Source organism: Hyperolius riggenbachi, chromosome 9 (genome assembly GCF_040937935.1).
Source record: "Hyperolius riggenbachi isolate aHypRig1 chromosome 9, aHypRig1.pri, whole genome shotgun sequence".
Classification (NCBI taxonomy): domain Eukaryota; kingdom Metazoa; phylum Chordata; class Amphibia; order Anura; family Hyperoliidae; genus Hyperolius; species Hyperolius riggenbachi.
The window spans coordinates 178,448,232-178,468,865 of NC_090654.1; the positions used below are offsets into that span (position 1 = coordinate 178,448,232).

The 20,634-nt window shown below is 47.4% G+C and overlaps 1 protein-coding gene across 2 annotated transcripts in view; it reads right to left on the minus strand.

Moving 5' to 3' along the window:
- CFAP20DC (CFAP20 domain containing) overlaps window positions 1-20,030 on the minus strand; it is a 498,588-nt gene extending 478,558 nt beyond the window's left edge. The window contains exons 1-2 of one of the 2 annotated variants that reach the window (XM_068253760.1): window positions 19,803-19,884; window positions 14,590-14,655 (exon numbers count right to left, since the gene is read on the minus strand). Coding sequence is in view for 1 of the 2 variants with exons in the window: in XM_068253759.1 (XP_068109860.1) it covers window positions 19,803-20,001 (199 nt within the window). In the remaining variant the exon portion in view is untranslated. Of the gene's footprint in view, window positions 1-14,589; window positions 14,656-19,802 lie in introns of both variants that reach the window. The other variant, XM_068253759.1, reaches the window with a different exon arrangement.
- Window positions 20,031-20,634: the final 604 nt, after the last annotated feature.

The following is a 20,634-nucleotide window of genomic DNA, read 5'->3' on the forward strand; positions in this document are numbered from 1 at the left end:
TTATTGTAAAAATTAAGCACCTTTTTATATTAAATTATTTTCACTGGAGTTCCTCTTTAACTAACAGTTGAGATAATAAAAGTCAGAAAACAGCCCTCTCCACAACTTTGAAAGTCATAGAGCTTAATGGCTTTTTTGTATAGAGATAACAACTGGAGTTTCTTAAAGAGACACTGAAGCGAAAAAAAAATGATGATATTATGATTTGTATGTGTAGTACAGCTAAGAAAAAAAACATTAAGATCAGATACATCAGTCTAATTGTTTCCAGTACAGGAAGAGTTGAAAAATTCCAGTTGTTATCTCTATGCAAAAAAGCTATTAAGCTCTCCGACTAACTTAGTCGTGGAGAGAGCTGTTATCTGACTTTTATTATCTCAACTGTAATTGAACTGTTTACTTTTCCTCTGCTAGAGGAGAGTTCATTACTTCACAGACTGCTCTGAAAGACTCATTTTGAATGCTGAATGTTGTGTAATCTGCACATATTATAGTGATGCAATGTTAGAGAAAATACTATATACCGTATATACTCGCATATAAGCCGACCCGCATATAAGCCGACCCACCAACTTTTACCTAAAAAAAACAGGGAAAAATGATTGACCCCCATATAAGCCGGGTGTAGGAAATGCTGGATTGGTGCAGGCCGCGTGATCCCCCCAGTGTCCCAGTATAGCTAGTATAGTGCCCAGTATGGGTAGGTACTGCCTCAGTATAGCTAGTATAGTGCCCAGTATGGGTAGGTAGTGCCCCAGTATAGCTAGTATAGTGCCCAGTATAGCTAGTATAGTGCCCAGTATAGCCAGTATAGTGCCCAGTATAGCTAGTAAACTGCCCAGTATAGCCAGTAAAGTGTCCAGTATAGCAAGTATAGTGCCCAGTTTAGCCAGTATAGTGCCCAGTTTAGCCAGTATAGTGCCCAGTTTAGCCAGTATAGTGCCCAATTTAGCCAGTATAATGCCCAGTATAGCCAGAAAAGTGTCCAGTATAGCAAGTATAGTGCCCAGTTTAGCCAGTATAGTGCCCAGTTTAGCCAGTATAATGCCCAGTATAGCCAGTAAAGTGTCCAGTATAGCAAGTATAGTGCCCAGTTTAGCCAGTATAGTGCCCAGTTTAGCCAGTATAGTGCCCAGTAGAGCTAGTAAACTGCCCAGTATAGCCAGTAAAGTGTCCAGTATAGCAAGTATAGTGCCCAGTTTAGCCAGTATACTGCCCAGTTTAGCCAGTATAATGCCCAGTATAGCTAGTAAACTGCCCAGTATAGCCAGTAAAGTGTCCAGTATAGCAAGTATAGTGCCCAGTTTAGCCAGTATAGTGCCCAGTTTAGCCAGTATAATGCCCAGTATAGCTAGTAAACTGCCCAGTATAGCCAGTAAAGTGTCCAGTTTAGCCAGTATAGTGCCCAGTTTAGCCAGATCCCCCGTCCGCCCGCCCGCCCGCAGCTCCCTTCGCGGCCGCCGCTGCTATTACCTCTTCAGCCGGCGGCCGCTTCCTCTACTGCGGGTGCCCCTCTCGCTCTGCTCGCCGTGTATCACAGCAGCGCGCCCGGCGCTGCTGCTGTGACGAGGCAGGAGAGAGCGGTTCCCCTGGTAACGGCGTCGCCGTTACCAGGGGAACCGCTCTCTCCTGCCTTGTCACAGCAGCAGCGCCGGGCGCGCTGCTGTGATACACGGCGAGCAGAGCGAGAGGGGCACCCGCAGTAGAGGAAGCGGCCGCCGGCTGAAGAGGTAATAGCAGCGGCGGCCGCGGAGGGAGGGAGCGAGCGGGAGGGAGGGAGCGAGCGAGCGGGAGGGAGGGAGCGAGCGAGCGGGCGGGGGGCGTCGCGGACCACCACCACCACAATAGAGACTCGCATACAAGCCGACCCCCCAACTTTTGACCCCCTTTTTGGGGGTCAAAAATTCGGCTTGTATGCGAGTATATACGGTACCTGAAAATAAAAATATGAGAATATTTTCTTTGCTGCTAATCTTCTAGTAATTATTCATAGTACACAACCAATTCATTATATCATATATATTTTTTCGCTTCAGTGTCTCTTTAAATCTTCCTGTACTGGAAACAATTAGACTGATGTATCTGATCTTAATGTTTTATTTCTTAGCTGTACTACACATACAAATCATAATATCATAGTTTTTAAGTGTAAACGGGGCCTTAGGGTGTCTGTTGGCAAATAAATCTTAAAGTACCACTATCGCGAAAAAATTAGGCAGTTAAAATCTGACAGAGCCGACAGGTTCCTTCTCGTCATGGGGGATTCTCAGTGTTTTTTTTTTTTTTCAACAGCATTTCCGGAACAGCAGTCTAATGCTGGATACACACGGTTCGTTCCCGCACTCGATTCCTGTCGATGCGCCGCTCGATTCCCGTCGATTTGTTTATTTCCGACATGTCCGATTTGCGTTTTGATGGATCGTTAGGTCGATTTGCCATACTTTACATGGCAATCGATCTAAAAATCATCGAAATGCAAAATGTTCGGAATTATCGATTCGTCGGGAATCGAGCGGCGCATTGGATGCGGGAACGAACCGTGTGTATTCAGTAGTGATGCTCAAATACCCCTTTTTAAAATTCGAGTTTGGTCGAATTCGAATAGTAAATTATTCGAGGTCAGTCGAATATTCGAGTCGAATAATTTTTACTATTCGATTCGACCTCGGACTTCGAGCTCACTATTCGAGTCGGTATTCGAGCTAACTATTCGAGCTGACTATTCGAATTGGCCTTAAATAGCTTCCAACACTTGTTTTGAGGGTGAATGATGCAAGAAACCTCTTTTTTTCCAAGTAACAACAGCAAGTGATTATGTGGGGATGTTCCTTTAAAAAAAAAAAGTTGAAAAGAGAAGTTGTGTCCAGAAATTTGTTCAGTACTGTATATACTTCTTCTTCTTCTTCTTTATCTTCTATATCTTCTTCTTCTTCTTCTATATCCTCTTCTTCTATATCTTCTTCTTCTATATCTTCTTCTATATCTTCTTCTTTTATATTGTCTTCTTCTTCTTCTTCTTCATCTTCTTCATCATCATCTTCTTCTTCTTCATCTTCTTCTTCTTCATCTTCTTCATCTTCTTCTTCATCTTCTTCATCTTCTTCTTCATCTTCTTCATCTACTTCATCTTCAACTTCTTCATCTTCTTCTTCTTCTTCATCTTCTTCATCATCTTCATCTTCTTCATCTTCTTCTTCTTCATCATCTTCATCTTCTTCATCTTCTTCTTCTTCATCTTCTTCATCATCTTCATCTTCTTCATCTTCTTCTTCTTCATCATCTTCATCTTCTTCATCTTCTTCTTCTTCATCATCTTCATCTTCTTCTTCATCTTCTTCTTCTTCATCATCTTCATCTTCTTCTTCTTCATCTTCTTCATCTTCTTCATCTTCATCTTCTTCATCTTCTTCTTCTTCTTCTTCATCTTCTTCTTCATCTTCTTCTTCTTCTTCATCATCTTCTTCTTCTTCTTCATCTTCTTCATCTTCATCTTCTTCATCTTCTTCTTCTTCATCATCTTCATCTTCTTCTTCATCTTCTTCTTCTTCATCATCTTCATCTTCATCTTCTTCTTCTTCTTCTTCATCATCTTCATCTTCTTCTTCTTCATCTTCTTCTATATCGTCTTCTTCTTCACTTATTTCTCTTTTCAAATTTTTTTTTTTACAGAAATGCAGCTATTTTTGAGCGTAACAAATAGCTGGTGGCGCACGCATGTTGGAAGCGCCATTGTATGTGCTCCCTGGCAGTGGAAACACACAGACAGCAGGAGGTAAATTCAGCAGCAGGAGGAGGAGGATGAGTGTGTGGCAGCAGGCAGTCAATGAGGCAGGCAGCGTGACATAATAGCCCTGGTACCTAGCGGTGATACCAGGGCTGTAAATAAACACAGCAGGCAGGAGGTCCCAGACAGCGGTCGTGCAGCCCACATTGTGTCCAATACACAACTGGGACAACACAGTTTTCAACCCGGGCACCTCAGAAAAATTAAACCTTTTTTTTTTTTTATGGTTTTGTAGTTTTGGTTTTACAACCAATTACACAGATATAGCTATTTTTTGACGTAATAGCTGGTGGCAGAGTGGCAGCAGAAGGTAAATCATCTGTGTACCCTGGCAGTGGGAAACACAGACAGACAGCAGCAGCAGCAGCAGGAGGAGGTATGGAGGAGCAGTGTGAGTGTGGCAGCAGGTAGGCAGCGTGACATAATAGCCCTGGTACCTAGCGGTGATACCAGGGCTGTAAATAAACACAACAGGAGGTCCCAGACAGCGGTCGTGCAGCCCACATTGTGTCCAATACACAACTGGGACAACACAGTTTTCAACCCGGGCACCTCAGAAAAATTAAAACTTTTTTTTTTTTTTATGGTTTTTTGGTTTTTGGTTTTGCAACCAATATAGCTATTGTTTGACGTAATAGCTGGTGGCAGAGTGGCAGCAGAAGAAGGTAATTCTGTGTACCCTGGCAGTGGGAAACACAGACAGACAGCAGAAGGGCAGTACACAGCAGCCCACTGTAGGTGTAAAATGTGTGGCTGCAGGCGACGTAATAGTCAAAGTGAACCAGGCTGGCTTAGTGAGCAGGAGCCAGGAGGTGGTAAAGGGTGGTAAGGCACATTAACGATGGTTCCGGCAGCCAGTTCATGTCCCCCTCTCGCCGACAACAGGGGCCAGGAACTCGCCTTCCACCCACGCCTGGTTCATCTTGAGAAACGTCAGTCTGTCCACAGACTTGTGAGACAGACGTGAGCGTTTCTCGGTGACCACGCCACCAGCTGCACTGAAGCAGCGCTCGGACAGCACGCTGGAAGGGGGGCAGGACAGCACTTCCAGGGCGTACTGCGCAAGCTCGCTCCAGATCTCCATGCGCTTGACCCAATACTCCATGGGATCAACAGGGGCATCGCTGTCAAGCCCGCTGTACGACCCCATGTAGTCAGCCACCATGCGGGTCAGGCGCTGGCTGTGACCGGAGGAGGATGCTGCTGCATGCATCTCCTCTCTAGTCACTGCTGCCGGAGCCTCTACAGTCCTGTAGAGCTCGTGGCTGAGAGACAGCAGGTCTGTGGGGCGCTTGCTGCTGCTGGATGCAGGCACCTGCTGCTGCCTCTGTGCTGGCTGCTGGACAGTGGGGGTGGAAGGCTGGGGGAAGGCTTCCTCCAAGCGCTCAACAAGGGCCTGCTGCAAGCTCCTTATTTGTTGCGCTGGGTCTCCTCCTGCAGGCGGCAGGAACTGGCTCAACTTCCCCTTGAGGCGTGGGTCCAACATCATGCTGATCCAGATGTCCTCCCTCTGCTTCATCTGGATCACCCTGGGGTCCCTGCGCAGGCACGTCAGCATGTGCGCTGCCATTGGGAAGAGGCGGGCCACGTCTGCTGGCACATCGACGTCAGTGCTGTCCTCATCCTCCTCCTCTGCCGCCTCATCCTCTCTCCACCCCCGCACCAACTCAGCTGCGCTGTGCTGATCCCCCTCATCAGCAGCCAGGTCAGGGACCTCCACCAAGTCCTCCTCCTCCTCCCCCTCAGAGGTGGACTGCGCAGCTGGTTGCCGCTCCTGCTGGTCCAAGGCTGCCGCTCCCTGTTCCAGCAAAGCATCGAGGGCCCTGTTCAGCAGAGAAACCAGGGGCACCCACTCGCAGACCATAGCATGGTCCCTGCTCACCATGTTTGTGGCCTGCAGGAAGGGAGCCAGCACTAAGCACACCTGCTGCATGTGCCTCCAGTCATCATCGGGGACGATGGACGGGATGTTGCTGGTCTTGTCCCTTCTCTGAGCTGCGGAAACAGTGGCCAGGGCAAGGTACTGTTTGACAGCGCGCCTCTGTTCAACCAGACGCTCCAACATCGCCAGGGTGGAGTTCCAGCGAGTCGGAACGTCAAGGATCAGCCGATGGCGTGGCAGATCCAGCTCCTTTTGCACGTCTTCCAGGCTCGCACAGGCTGCAGCCGAGCGCCGGAAGTGACGCACAACATTCCTTGCCGTTTCCAGCAGTTCGCCCATCCCCTGGTAGGTGCGCAGGAACTTCTGCACCACCAGGTTCAGCACGTGGGCAAGACAGGGGATGTGGGTCAGGTTTCCCCTGTCTATTGCGGCAACCAGATTGGCCCCATTGTCGGCCACCACCTCTCCGACTCTGAGGCCTCTGGGGGTCAGCCAAATCCTCTCCTGCTCCTGGAGTTTGGCCAACACATGGGTTGCCGTCAGCTTGGTCTTCCCAAGGCTGACCAAGTGCAGCAGCGCTTGGCAGTGGCGGGCCTTCACGCTGCTGCTGAGGCGGGGGGTTTGGCCAGGTGTGCCGGAGGATGGCAGAGGATCGGAGGAACCTGCTGCAGTTCCCCTGAGCCTGCGGGGTGGCACCACCCACTGTGTTGCTGCTGCTGCTGTGCCCGCTGCTGCTCTCCCATCCTCACCCCCTTCCACCAAGCTGACCCAGTGGACAGTGAAGGACAGGTAGCGGCCTGTCCCGAAGCGGCTGCTCCAGGAGTCCATGGTGACGTGGACCCTTTCACCAACCGCGTGCTCCAGCCCTCGCTCCACATTGGCCATCACAAAGCGGTGCAGTGCAGGAATGGCCTTGCGGGCAAAGAAGTGTCTGCTGGGGAGCTGCCAGTCTGGGGCTGCGCAAGCAAGCAGCGCACGAATGTCGCTCCCCTCCTGCACGAGCGTGTACGGCAGGAGTTGGGAGCACATGGCCCGTGCCAGCAAGCCGTTCAGCTGCCGCACGCGACGGCTGCTGGGAGGCAGAGCCCTAACCACCCCCTGGAAGGACTCGCTCAAAAGGCTCTGGCGTGGCCTTTTGCTGACACGGGAATCAGCAGACACAGCAGAGGAGGCCACTGAGGACTGGCTGCCAGAACAGGCCTCAGTGTCGGCGGCAGGAGTTGCAGAGGGGGGAGGAGCAGTGCGTTTCCGCACTCCTGCTGGTGCTGCTGGAGGAGCAGGAGGGCGGGTGGCTGCTGTTGCTGCTGCTGCTGCTGAAGGCTGTGCAGTGATGGGTGTGGTGCCACTGCCAGCAGCAGATGCCTTCAGCCTCTGGAACTCCTCATGCTGGTGGAAATGTTTAGCCGCAAGGTGGTTGATGAGCGAGCTGGTGCTGAACTTTAAGGGGTCTGCACCTCTGCTCAACTTCCGCTGACAGTGGTTGCAAGTGGCGTACTTGCTGTACACAGTGGGCATGGTGAAAAACCGCCAGATTGGTGACAGAAACTTCCCCCTACGGCATGGAAGCGCTGCTGCCTGTCTCCCTGTGGTGGTTGGGGGGGGGGCTTGGGTGCGGCTGGGGGTGGTACTGGCTGCTGCTGCTGCTGCTGAGCCTGAGACACCAGCAGGCTGTGGGACGCTGCCAATGCTTGCAATGATGCGCCTCCTTGCAAGGCCCACAAGCGCATCCTCCTCCTCCTCAGAGCTGCTGAGGACGACATCCCCTGGAGGTGGTGGCACCCAGTCTCTGTCTGTCACCGGGTCATCATCATCCTCCCCCTCCTGAAACATGTCCTGCTGGGATGAGGACCCCCCAAACTCCTCTCCTGATGCATGGATGGGCTGCTTGACTGTCGCCACAGTCTTGCTGTCCAATCCCTCATCCCCCAAAGTGCCCATCAGCATCTCCTCCTCAAGATCGCCAACAACAGCAGACAATTTACTCATGATGCCTGGGGTCAAAAGACTGCTGAATGACAGGTCGGCGAGTGACGGTGAACTGGCCTCCTCCCCAGACCCTGCTGGGCGGCTGCTGCGAACAGGGGTGGTGGTGGTGGTGAGGGTGGAGGCCTCGGATGCAGAGCTGATGGCGGGCTGCTCATCCTCCGTCATGAGTTGCACCACAGTGTCTGCATCCTTTTCCTCAATGGGACGTTTCCGACCCGGCTGGAGGAAAATGGGAGCAGGTGCTACACGCTGCTGCTGCTGTGTCTCTGCAGCGTGAGTTGCAGATGCTCCTGCTGGGCGGCGCCCAAGGCGTCCACGGCCAGTGGCTATGGGAGGAATGTTAGCCACTGACGCTGCTGCTGCTGCTGCGGAACTGTGCATGGTGGCGCGCCCGCGGCCGCGGCTTGCCACAATGCTGCTCCCTCTCCTCCTGATTCCCTTGCTGCCCTTCCCCTTGCCCAAACCGCGCTGGCTGCCACTTCCAGACATCTTAAATGTTTTGGGCGTATAGACAAAAGTTTTGTAAAAGGGCGGGTGAAAAGTGGGGTACTTTAATGGAGTGGGTTGGTTGGTGAGGTGACTGAGTGAGTGTACCCTAGTACAGTAAGTAAGTAGTAACAGTCAGGAAGTACAACTAGCAGTTACAATAATCAGTAGTAATCACAAGTAAATTTAGTGTGTGTACACTCAGACAGTGAGTGCACGCACGCAGGAGCTAGTAGCCTATGAACACAGTGACTGAGTGTCCTAGACTCCTAGTACAGTAAGAGTAAGTAGTAACAGTAAGTAGAACTAACTAATTACAATAATCAATCAGCGATCAGAAGGAAATGGAGTGTGGGTGTGTGTACACTCAGACAGTGAGTGCACGCACGCAGGAGCTAGTAGCCTATGAACACAGTGACTGAGTGTCCTAGACTCCTAGTACAGTAAGAGTAAGTAGTAACAGTAAGTAGAACTAACTAATTACAATAATCAATCAGCGATCAGAAGGAAATGGAGTGTGGGTGTGTGTACACTCAGACAGTGAGTGCACGCACGCAGGAGCTAGTAGCCTATGAACACAGTGACTGAGTGTCCTAGACTCCTAGTACAGTAAGAGTAAGTAGTAACAGTAAGTAGAACTAACTAATTACAATAATCAATCAGCGATCAGAAGGAAATGGAGTGTGGGTGTGTGTACACTCAGACAGTGAGTGCACGCACGCAGGAGCTAGTAGCCTATGAACACAGTGACTGAGTGTCCTAGACTCCTAGTACAGTAAGAGTAAGTAGTAACAGTAAGTAGAACTAACTAATTACAATAATCAATCAGCGATCAGAAGGAAATGGAGTGTGGGTGTGTGTACACTCAGACAGTGAGTGCACGCACGCAGGAGCTAGTAGCCTATGAACACAGTGACTGAGTGTCCTAGACTCCTAGTACAGTAAGAGTAAGTAGTAACAGTAAGTAGAACTAACTAATTACAATAATCAATCAGCGATCAGAAGGAAATGGAGTGTGGGTGTGTGTACACTCAGACAGTGAGTGCACGCACGCAGGAGCTAGTAGCCTATGAACACAGTGACTGAGTGTCCTAGACTCCTAGTACAGTAAGAGTAAGTAGTAACAGTAAGTAGAACTAACTAATTACAATAATCAATCAGCGATCAGAAGGAAATAGAGTGTGGGTGGTGTGTGTACACTCAGACAGTGAGTGACCGCACGCAGGAGCTAGTAGCCTATGAACACAGTGACTGAGTGTCCTAGACTCCTAGTACAGTAAGAGTAAGTAGTAACAGTAAGTAGAACTAACTAATTACAATAATCAATCAGCGATCAGAAGGAAATGGAGTGTGGGTGTGTGTACACTCAGACAGTGAGTGCACGCACGCAGGAGCTAGTAGCCTGTGAACACAGTGACTGAGTGTCCTAGACTCCTAGTACAGTAAGAGTAAGTAGTAACAGTAAGTAGAACTAACTAATTACAATAATCAATCAGCGATCAGAAGGAAATGGAGTGTGGGTGTGTGTACACTCAGACAGTGAGTGCACGCACGCAGGAGCTAGTAGCCTATGAACACAGTGACTGAGTGTCCTAGACTCCTAGTACAGTAAGAGTAAGTAGTAACAGTAAGTAGAACTAACTAATTACAATAATCAATCAGCGATCAGAAGGAAATGGAGTGTGGGTGTGTGTACACTCAGACAGTGAGTGCACGCACGCAGGAGCTAGTAGCCTATGAACACAGTGACTGAGTGTCCTAGACTCCTAGTACAGTAAGAGTAAGTAGTAACAGTAAGTAGAACTAACTAATTACAATAATCAATCAGCGATCAGAAGGAAATAGAGTGTGGGTGGTGTGTGTACACTCAGACAGTGAGTGACCGCACGCAGGAGCTAGTAGCCTATGAACACAGTGACTGAGTGTCCTAGACTCCTAGTACAGTAAGAGTAAGTAGTAACAGTAAGTAGAACTAACTAATTACAATAATCAATCAGCGATCAGAAGGAAATGGAGTGTGGGTGTGTGTACACTCAGACAGTGAGTGCACGCACGCAGGAGCTAGTAGCCTATGAACACAGTGACTGAGTGTCCTAGACTCCTAGTACAGTAAGAGTAAGTAGTAACAGTAAGTAGAACTAACTAATTACAATAATCAATCAGCGATCAGAAGGAAATGGAGTGTGGGTGTGTGTACACTCAGACAGTGAGTGCACGCACGCAGGAGCTAGTAGCCTATGAACACAGTGACTGAGTGTCCTAGACTCCTAGTACAGTAAGAGTAAGTAGTAACAGTAAGTAGAACTAACTAATTACAATAATCAATCAGCGATCAGAAGGAAATGGAGTGTGGGTGTGTGTACACTCAGACAGTGAGTGCACGCACGCAGGAGCTAGTAGCCTATGAACACAGTGACTGAGTGTCCTAGACTCCTAGTACAGTAAGAGTAAGTAGTAACAGTAAGTAGAACTAACTAATTACAATAATCAATCAGCGATCAGAAGGAAATAGAGTGTGGGTGGTGTGTGTACACTCAGACAGTGAGTGACCGCACGCAGGAGCTAGTAGCCTATGAACACAGTGACTGAGTGTCCTAGACTCCTAGTACAGTAAGAGTAAGTAGTAACAGTAAGTAGAACTAACTAATTACAATAATCAATCAGCGATCAGAAGGAAATGGAGTGTGGGTGTGTGTACACTCAGACAGTGAGTGCACGCACGCAGGAGCTAGTAGCCTATGAACACAGTGACTGAGTGTCCTAGACTCCTAGTACAGTAAGAGTAAGTAGTAACAGTAAGTAGAACTAACTAATTACAATAATCAATCAGCGATCAGAAGGAAATGGAGTGTGGGTGTGTGTACACTCAGACAGTGAGTGCACGCACGCAGGAGCTAGTAGCCTATGAACACAGTGACTGAGTGTCCTAGACTCCTAGTACAGTAAGAGTAAGTAGTAACAGTAAGTAGAACTAACTAATTACAATAATCAATCAGCGATCAGAAGGAAATGGAGTGTGGGTGTGTGTACACTCAGACAGTGAGTGCACGCACGCAGGAGCTAGTAGCCTATGAACACAGTGACTGAGTGTCCTAGACTCCTAGTACAGTAAGAGTAAGTAGTAACAGTAAGTAGAACTAACTAATTACAATAATCAATCAGCGATCAGAAGGAAATGGAGTGTGGGTGTGTGTACACTCAGACAGTGAGTGCACGCACGCAGGAGCTAGTAGCCTATGGACAGTGACTGAGTGTCCTAGACTCCTAGTACAGTAAGAGTAAGTAGTAACAGTAAGTAAAACTAACTAATTACGATAATCAATCAGCGATCAGAAGGAAATAGAGTGTGTGTTGTGTGTGTACACTCAGACAGTGAGTGCAGTGCGCACACGCAGGAGCTAGTAGCCTATATGAACAGTGACAGTGAGTGTCCCTACGGGTACAGTAAGAGTAAGTAGTAAGTAAGTACAACTAACTAACTAACAATAATCTATCAGTAATCAGAAGGAAATAGAGTGTGTGTACACACAGACAGTGAGTGAGTGCACACACGCAGGAGCTAGCTAGTAGCCTATAAACAGTGACAGTCAGTGAGTGTCCTACTCCTAGTACAGTATAACTACAATACTATTAGTAAAGGACAGCAGAAATACTGGTATAGATGAGAGAAATAAACAGAGGACAGCTGCCCACAGAGGCAAGGCCCCCCTGAGGCCTAAACCTGTAAGCTTGCAGCAGCTGCCTGTCTCTAATGTAACACACAAGCTACTAACTAAAATACAATGTCTATCTAACTAACAACAATATAGGTGTGTATGGCAGGTGTAGGTGAGCAAAAACGCTAGGTAAATGACCACAATAGAGCTCTTGCTAAGCCAAAGCACAAAGGAGCAACTCTCTCTCTGTACAAGTCTCAGGCAAGCATGGAGAAACGGAACATGGCGGCCGCTATTTATAGGGTAGGGGCTGGCCAGGGTCCCCCTCTGTGATTGGCTGCCGTCAGAGGGCCTGGGAGCCCTCTGATTGGCTCTAAGGACATCAATCTGGGCTATGACGCTATTCGAGCTCGGTACCGAGCTCGAATAGCGCCGGGTTGCTCGAATAGCTCGAATAGTGAATGGGCTATTCGAGTGTACTCGGATAGCCCATTCGAATAGCTCCAGCTATTCGGAGCTCGAATACCGAGCTCGAATAGCTGAAAAAGAGCTCGAATATTCGAGCTACTCGAATATTCGAGCTCTGCTGAGCACCACTGGTATTCAGCATTACTTACAAAATAGTGTGCAAGTGATTAGGGAGGCTAGCTGGGAACTTCCTATTTTGGCAGTTAAACTGCTGTTCAGGAAAAATGGTTGAAAACCCTGACAAACCCCCATGGGGAGAGGGACTGGTCCAAAAACCTGTCGGATCTGTCAGATTTTAACTGCCTACTTTTTCTGCGATAGTGATTCTTTAAAGCGTAACTGTCAGGCATAAAATCAAAAATCAATTCTTTATTTTTATCTGGTAACCAAGTAATAAGGATGCTAACCAGGCAATCCAAAAGTTACAAATTACTCTTACTTTTTGTTGTTGATAATAGATCATTCCCCAGTTTACCTGGCTCTTATTTGGTACATTGCCACACAAAGGACGTTGCAGGGCATGCTAGGATGTCTTTTTTTGCTTCTTTACTATCTGTGATGATCTGCTCGGCGGCCTGTGCAGGCAGGCAGCTTTTTGGCCATTGTTTAGGTTTGCATGCTGCAGGACTCTGGAAAGAAGAGCTTCTGTCAGTTTTGCAGCTTGTGCTTGCAGAGGAATTTGCATACGTTGTCATGCAAATTGCCTGGCCACATTCATTGGAGGCGTGTACTATAAGTACTATGTGTTTCCCACAATGCTTGGCGGGTCATAAGGAGTCTTCCTGTGAAACACTCTGGAGAGTGTCAGCCCTGCTCTTTGTTTGAAGATCAGCTTAGAGTAATTCCTGGAAACTGTGCTAGGCAGGTTCCCTAGTGCAGTTAGGATTGTTTATCTGTTTTGTTTGTCTGTTGCGATGGTCCTGTCCCAACGGTGGTCGACAGGAAATCGTTCTGATCTCTGTTCTTGGAGTATAGCTGGTGCAGTGGTTGCTACCAGCTATCTCTTCTGATCTGTCTCACTTGGATCGCACTAGCATCTTGCGCTAGCACTGTGGATCCTTCTGTTCTGTTTCCCTGGATCGTGCTAGCCTCTTTTCGCTAGTGCTGTGGATCCTTCTGTTCTGCCTCCCGGGATCGTACTAGCATCCTGCGCTAGTGCTGTGGATCCTTCTGTTCTGCTACTCTGTACCTGGATCGCACTCGCTTCGCGCTAGTGCTGTGGATCCTTCTGTTCTGTTTTCCTGGATCGCGCTGGCCACTTTCGCTAGTGCTGTGGATCCTATCTCTCGCTTGTCCCTGTTTTCGTGTGTCTGTCTTGTCTGCTACGACCGCTTGCTGGAGGCTCGGTGAGGTAACCGTTAAGCAAGCGTTCGCGTCCTCTGTTTCATGTCTGTCTGTCGATGGTTAGTTAGGCGTGCTTGTCTCTATTGTGCTTATCACGTGGAGACCGCGCATAACTACGTGCACTGTTACGAATGAGTGCAGTGTTCGTGGTTAGCTAGCGTTTGTTATTTTCCGCATCTCCTCATTGTATGATTTGCTGTGCCTTTGCTATCCTCGTATTCTGTTCTGATCTGCCTTGTGTCACTTCTGGCAATCGCCTTTCTTGCGGTTGCGTTTCTGTTTCGTATCTGCTGTTGTGTGTGCGCGGTCGCGGGGTAGCGACTAGATTGGCGCACACACATACAATCTGTCCCTTTGCTCGTTCTCATTCGCAATCGCTTCTCTTGCGATTGCGTTCTGCGCTTCGTACAATTCCTGTCTGGCATTTGTGGAGGTACAGAGGATTGGTTCCTCTGCACTCCCCAGCACCATCTGCCGACAGGAATTTCCCTCTACGGGTGCGTTGCACCTTTTGCTGGGTGCCTGCAATTATACGCTTGTGGAGGATTTCCGCCGTATCAGCGCACGCGTTGTGCGCTGCTCACGGAGAAAGTTCCACAAACGTTACACTATCCCCTCAGACTTAACTTATGCAGCCTGATTGGCTGAAGCCTCTTTCCCTCTTGTTTTCCCCTCCCACACCTCTGTTCCTCTCTGATTGGCCAATATTTCTCATGCTTCTCAAGCTACAGAGTCACACAATGACAATGCACTTTCTATTGCAGACCTGGGTGGGAGTGTCTGAAGACTGTCTGTGTTTGCATTGGCCGCTCTCCTCCCAAGGGAGGAAATGACATCAGGATTGGCTTCAGACACAGGAATACCAAAATGGAAAATGCCTGAAACAGTATTCTCTTTATTTACTATATAAAGCTTACTGAAATCAAAACGTGGACAGTGCAATACATATGTTATGTACGTAGAATAAATATTTATCTACTTACAGTATATATGTGTAGGTTTTTTGGGAGATAGTATACCTGACAGCTCATCTTTAAAGGACTTACGAGCTGAAATAAAAAAAATAAGTTAATTACCTTAGTGCACTATTAGAGCTCTGTGTAGACGATCTGTGCCTCCCTTGTAGTTTCCAGACCCTGTGTTTTCTTAATCCTCTTATCATTACAGGCCCCGACCCAGCCCAGGGTCGCCTTATCTCTGGGCACTACAATCTCCGCTTTAAAATCCCTCTGCCTGCTTAGCTCAAAGAGACGGCTGGCTTGAAGTGAAATCAGTCATGTGGGCGGTCATGTGGTGACGCCCACATGATTTATGACTCAGTGTACGGAGTGACGATGGGCTGTGATCCTACGCAGCAACGTCTCTTTGAGCTAAGCAGGCAGAGGGATTTTAAAGCAGCGATCTTAGTGCACAGAGATAAGGCGACCCTGGGCTGGCTCTAATAGTGCACTAAGGTAATTAACTTTTTTTTTTTTTATTTCAGCTCGTAAGTCCTTTAAAGAATACTGAACTGAAAAAATACATACTTACCTCAGTAGGGGGGAGCTTCTGGATAGTTCAGAGGCTTCCCAATCTTATGTCCACCTGTTCCTGCGCTGTGACAGCTTAAAAATTATTCAACAATATTGTCAAATACGCTACGCTCACCTTTCTGTCCGAGAGTGGTTGTACTGCACAGGTGCAAAGTATGGCCTGCTCCTGCACTGTAGCATGAAGCCAATTGTGCACAGAATTTTCCTCTGTGCGCAAGAGGCTTTGTGCTACCACGCAGGCGTGAAGCCTATTGGCTCCTGCACAGTGGAGGCTGCCTCTACAGTGGAAACTGTCTCGTTTTATTTTTTTTTTATTTTTTTTTTTTATTTTGAGGGGGGTTTCCTTTAAAGAGAATCTGTATTGTTAAAATCGCACAAAAGTAAACATACCAGTGCGTTAGGGGACATCTCCTATTCCCCTCTGTCACAATTTCGCCGCTCCCCGCCGCATTAAAAGTGGTTAAAAACAGTTTTAAAAAGTTTGTTTATAAACAAACAAAATGGCCACCAAAACAGGAAGTAGGTTGATGTACAGTATGTCCACACATAGAAAATACATCCATACACAAGCAGGCTGTATACAGCATTCCTTTTGAATCTCAAGAGATCATTTGTGTGTTTCTTTCCCCCCTGAGGGGGGAGTGCATAGCAGAACCACAACACTGAAGAACTTGGCAGCCTTCCAGACACAGGCTGACAAGTCTGACAAGGGAAAGATACATTGTACTATCACAGTCTCTGTAATAAATCAAAGTGCTGCAGTAAGCCAGAACACATTAGAATAGATTTTGGAACTTGTAGGATGATAAAAAACAGGATGCAATTTTTGTTACGGAGTCTCTTTAAGCTTTGTACTGACATTAGATGAGTGCTGCCTGAGCAATTAAAGGGAACCTGAAGCGAGTAAAATTATTTACAACAAACACATGATGTAGCTGCAAATGATTACTACATACTAACCTCACAGTCAGTTCCTCCCAGAATCTCACCATTTTCTTCTTACAGTGATCCCTTCCAGTTCTGACAATATTTTGTCAGAAGTGAAATATACCAGTTACTGTCAGTTATATATCAGCAGTTACAACTGAATGTGCAAGGTAATGTCCATGTTTCCCTATGGCTCAAGTGGCTGATATTAGGGCTTGTTTCCACTACACGCAGATTGGATGCAGAAAAAGTGACTCCAATGAATGCCTATGGGAAAATTTGCATCAGAAAGATCGCGTTTAGTGGAAACAGGCCCATAGGCATTGATTGGAGTCAGTTTTTCTGCATCCATTCTGCATCCAATCTGCATGTAGTGGAAACAGGCCCTAAGGGCCCTTTTCCGCTAGAGGCGATAGCGATGTTGAATCGCAAAATCACTATCGATTTTAAAATCGCTAGGGTTTGCTACACCACATAGGAATCGCGGTAGGCAATTTCCACTACCGCGATTCGTTTTTACTAAAGCGCGATTGCGTTGCGGAGCAATTTTTTGCCGCGATTGCAAACGTCTGGAAAAATTATCACTTTGCTGAATCGCAGTCGCTAGCGTTTAGCGCAAACGCTGGCGATTGCTAGTGGAAAAGGGCCCTTACAGTTTAACAGTGTGCTGAGCAGGAAGCTGTTAGGCCTGGAACCCACTACAAATCGCAAATCGCTAGCACAATCACTAGCGTTTTTAATAGGTGATTTGTAAGCGATTTCATGAGCGTTTTCCAGCACTTTTAGGACCGATTTTAGAAAAGTGTAAGCTTTTTGCCAGCGATTGTGTAGCGATTTGCGATTAGTGATTTTAATTCTGATTGGTCCTTTCAATGCATCTTAATTGTATTTCCAGTTTGCAATTGCACTCAAATCGCTATGTGTAGCGATTCATGAGCGATTTGCCAGCGCTTCAGTACATTACATTGAAGCGCAAACGCTTTCAACATGCTGCATGTCCTGCGATTGCGATTTTGCTAATCACAATCGCTACTGTGGCATTTGTTACATTTATTTACATTGGCAGAGCGTTTAAGGAAAGCGCTAGCGACTCTGGCTTGCATGCAAGTTGTCTACTTAGAATAGGGCAAATGCACTTCCTGCTAATGTGATTGGGCCATTTCCAGGCTACACGCAATATGCGTGGAGCAGGAGGCGGCGAATCAGCTTGGTGAGCGCTCACGCGGAAGTCTGGACGCTGGCCGCATGAACGGCGTCTAACAGGAAATACACACCGCAGTCCGGATCCGTAGCAGTCCCAGCTGGGGGAGCGGTGCGGATAGTAGGGACGCCTCTCCGCAACCCCCTGAAGTTGTGAAGGATTGGGGACCAGATGGTTAGATGAGGACCCCGCGCGGCCGAACGCAAACACAGATACTTTGAAGTCTCTCGACCACAGTCAAACGCTACAAAACCGTGAGTCATCATTGAGCAGCCGCAGTGCCATGGTCAGAATATTACAAGTAAATGTTTATATCCCCATTGAGAACACTCATGTTGAGCTGAATTTAGGGAGTAGTGACACAGTTCCAATCGTGTCCTTTTGGGAAACTGACTTACAGCAAGCGATTTAAAGGGGACATTGTCATACAATTTAAAAATATCTCAGATTTCAACAGGGAATGAACTACCCAAGCCTGCACTGAAGATCCATCCAGGACAGTGGGCATGCTCTGAGGCCTTCGGTGTGCGTCGGTGGTGGGGCCACATACGACCAATTAAGATTGGTAGGCCGTCCATTTTCTAAATAGGCTGATGCTGGGCGATTTTGGACAGGCCACATACCATCTTTTGGTCGGTGGCAAATTATAGACACGTTATATCGATTTGACCGAGGAAGATTGTAGTGCCGCCCTTCTTTGTGCATAGGTTTGATACCAGGCGATTTGGGCTTAATTGCACACAATCCAAGGTCTAATATAATTACAATCAAATGTGCTCACCAAGCTGATTCATGTTTTTAGGCAAGTTTTAAAGTTTTTGTCCTTGTCTTGATCAGTACATGTTGTGGTAATCGTCACATAATACGTTTTGTAATCCTTTTTCAGCACACGTAGCAGTATTGGTTATTCATGAATGTAGTGCATTTTCTAAATTGGGTTGGACGCTCACAGTACATATATTGTCGATTGCATACACACAATATGCATGTCAGGCAGATTATGATGTCACTGGCCAGCTCTAGTGAACATAACGTACAAACAGGGCTGGCCCGCTCATGAGGCGGGGTGAAACTTTTGCCTCAGGCGGCAAAGTTTTAGGGGCGGCATCCGCCCGTCCGTGGGTGCGGGGGTGCCGGCCGCCGAGCTGGAGGGGTAGGTAGCTGGCAGGACGGGGGTATTGGGCCTAGCGGTGGGGAGGGGGGTCGGACCCCCCCTCCCTCGCCTGGGTCCCCCGATCTGCGCTCCCCTCCGGCTTTAAATGTAGCGTAAGCAGCCGACAGACAGTAAGAGGCACGGGCGGGGGATCACTCACCTCTTCCTCGTTCCAGCATGCGCTCCACTGACGTCACTTCCTGCAACGCCACCCACTGTATCGTACGTGGCCAGCGTTGCTGGAAGTGACGTCAGTGGAGCGCACGTTGGAACGAGGAAGGTGAGTGATCCACCGCCCGTGCCTCTTACTGCCTGTCGGCTGCTTACGCTACATTTAAAGCTGAAGGGGAGCGCAGATCAGGGGAGCGCAGATCGGGGGACCCAGGCGAGGGAGGGGGGGTCCGACCCCCCTCCAGACCGCTAGGCCCAATACCCCCGATCTGCCCGCTACCCCTCCAGCTCAGCGGCCCCCATGGGGGGGGGGGGGGGCAATTTTTTCAAACTTGCCTCAGGCGGCAAAAAGTCTAGGGCCGGCCCTGCATACAAATAGAAGAAAAAATTACAAAAAAATCAAATACTTTCTGTTTAAAGAAACCTTGGGTGCTCTTTGGAAAACTGCTTTCACTTTTGGGGATACTACTCTTGTGAAAGCTGGTGGGTTTTGAAGAAAACTGGTGGTGATGCAGAAACAATCAGTTTTGCAAATGAGGGTGGTGCACACCAAGAGCACTTCTGAGCGCTTTTAAAATCGCTAGTGCTTCGAAAAGCGCATGGCTAAAGTGTTTGTATGGGATTGATCACACCAGAGGGAATTGTTTTTTGTTTTTTTCACAAATGTGGGTCCAGCAGCATTTTGAAGAAGATCACATCTCAGTGTAAAGTATGGGAAAATCACTCTAAAAACGCTGTACAGAGCATTTTTCTTAGCTGTTTTTTCTTTTTTTTTTTTTTTTAAAAAAAGGCTCTTCACTTCCAGCTCAAAGTGTACTTCTGCTCACCGCAATCACTCCAGAAATCACTTGACACTGAATCAAAATCTCTATGCAAACGCCGGGAACCGCTTAGGATTATTGCTTCAAAAACCGTTAGCATTTGCAATTACGCTTAGACATTTTTGGTTTGCATTAGCCCTGACTAATGACTAATAATAATAAAGTCTAACTCTGTTTTTTACTTATGCCAGGCCTGCCATGTATAAGTCTACTGAATATAGGAGTGTAAAATAAAGTGATCTACCATTAGAATTCTGATGAGATATCTTGAGAAACTGTATCTACATATTGCCAAGGATCTGTATACAACGCCATGTACTGAGATCTTCTACAGAACCTCATTGCATTTTGCATTTTCCCTCCCTTACAAAGCACTCTGCACACCACTCACCTGGGGCTTCCAGGAATGTGGGGGCCCTGGGAACAGCAAGGATCCAGTGGTGGCAATATATATAGAGATCCTCCGTCCATACAGTGAAACAGGAAGCAGAGAAGTGTGCAGCAGCAGCAGTGGCGTGCTGGTTGCTTAGCAGCCGAGACCCAGCCCGGCCCCTGGGAGTGTGATCAGGCTGTTGTACTACAATTGTCATTCATGTCAGACACAACAAACACCCCTCCACCCTTCACACACTGAATGTAAACTGATCTGCACACACAGCAGCAAAGCTTAACCTGTAACTGCCTACTAAATAGCAGCTGGCCATCAGGGTGTTCAGTATTTGTCGAAATTGTTATAGCATGTGCTCCTTTATGAATGACGATGCAAATATCTGTTAGGAGTATTCCATAATTTTAATTGTATACATGGTTTTTAAACAGTAATTTTAGTTCTTTAGGTTTGTTTTTTGTATGAATGATTTATTTTTTATTTAAAATAAAACTAAATAAATCATAACGTTCTACTGTATTCCAGATTGACTGTGACTTTGAAATACTATGACCACAGTTCCCCATGAGATTCACAAATCATATGTTACAGAATATCCAAGCAGCTTGGGGTGACCCCAAACCACTAGGAAAGTATATAGGGAACTAAAAGAGACAGAAAAGCCCTCCTATTAAAAAGCTGCACTCAGTGTAATTTGCCTTTATGTGTTGAGAACATTTGTTTTAGGTTACAGCACACATGAATTAAACTGTAAAAAAGGGATGTTTACTTACCTGTAGTGTGTCAGGTCCCTCTGTATCCTCGGTCCCTTCCGTTGCGGCGTTAGCAGCTCTAA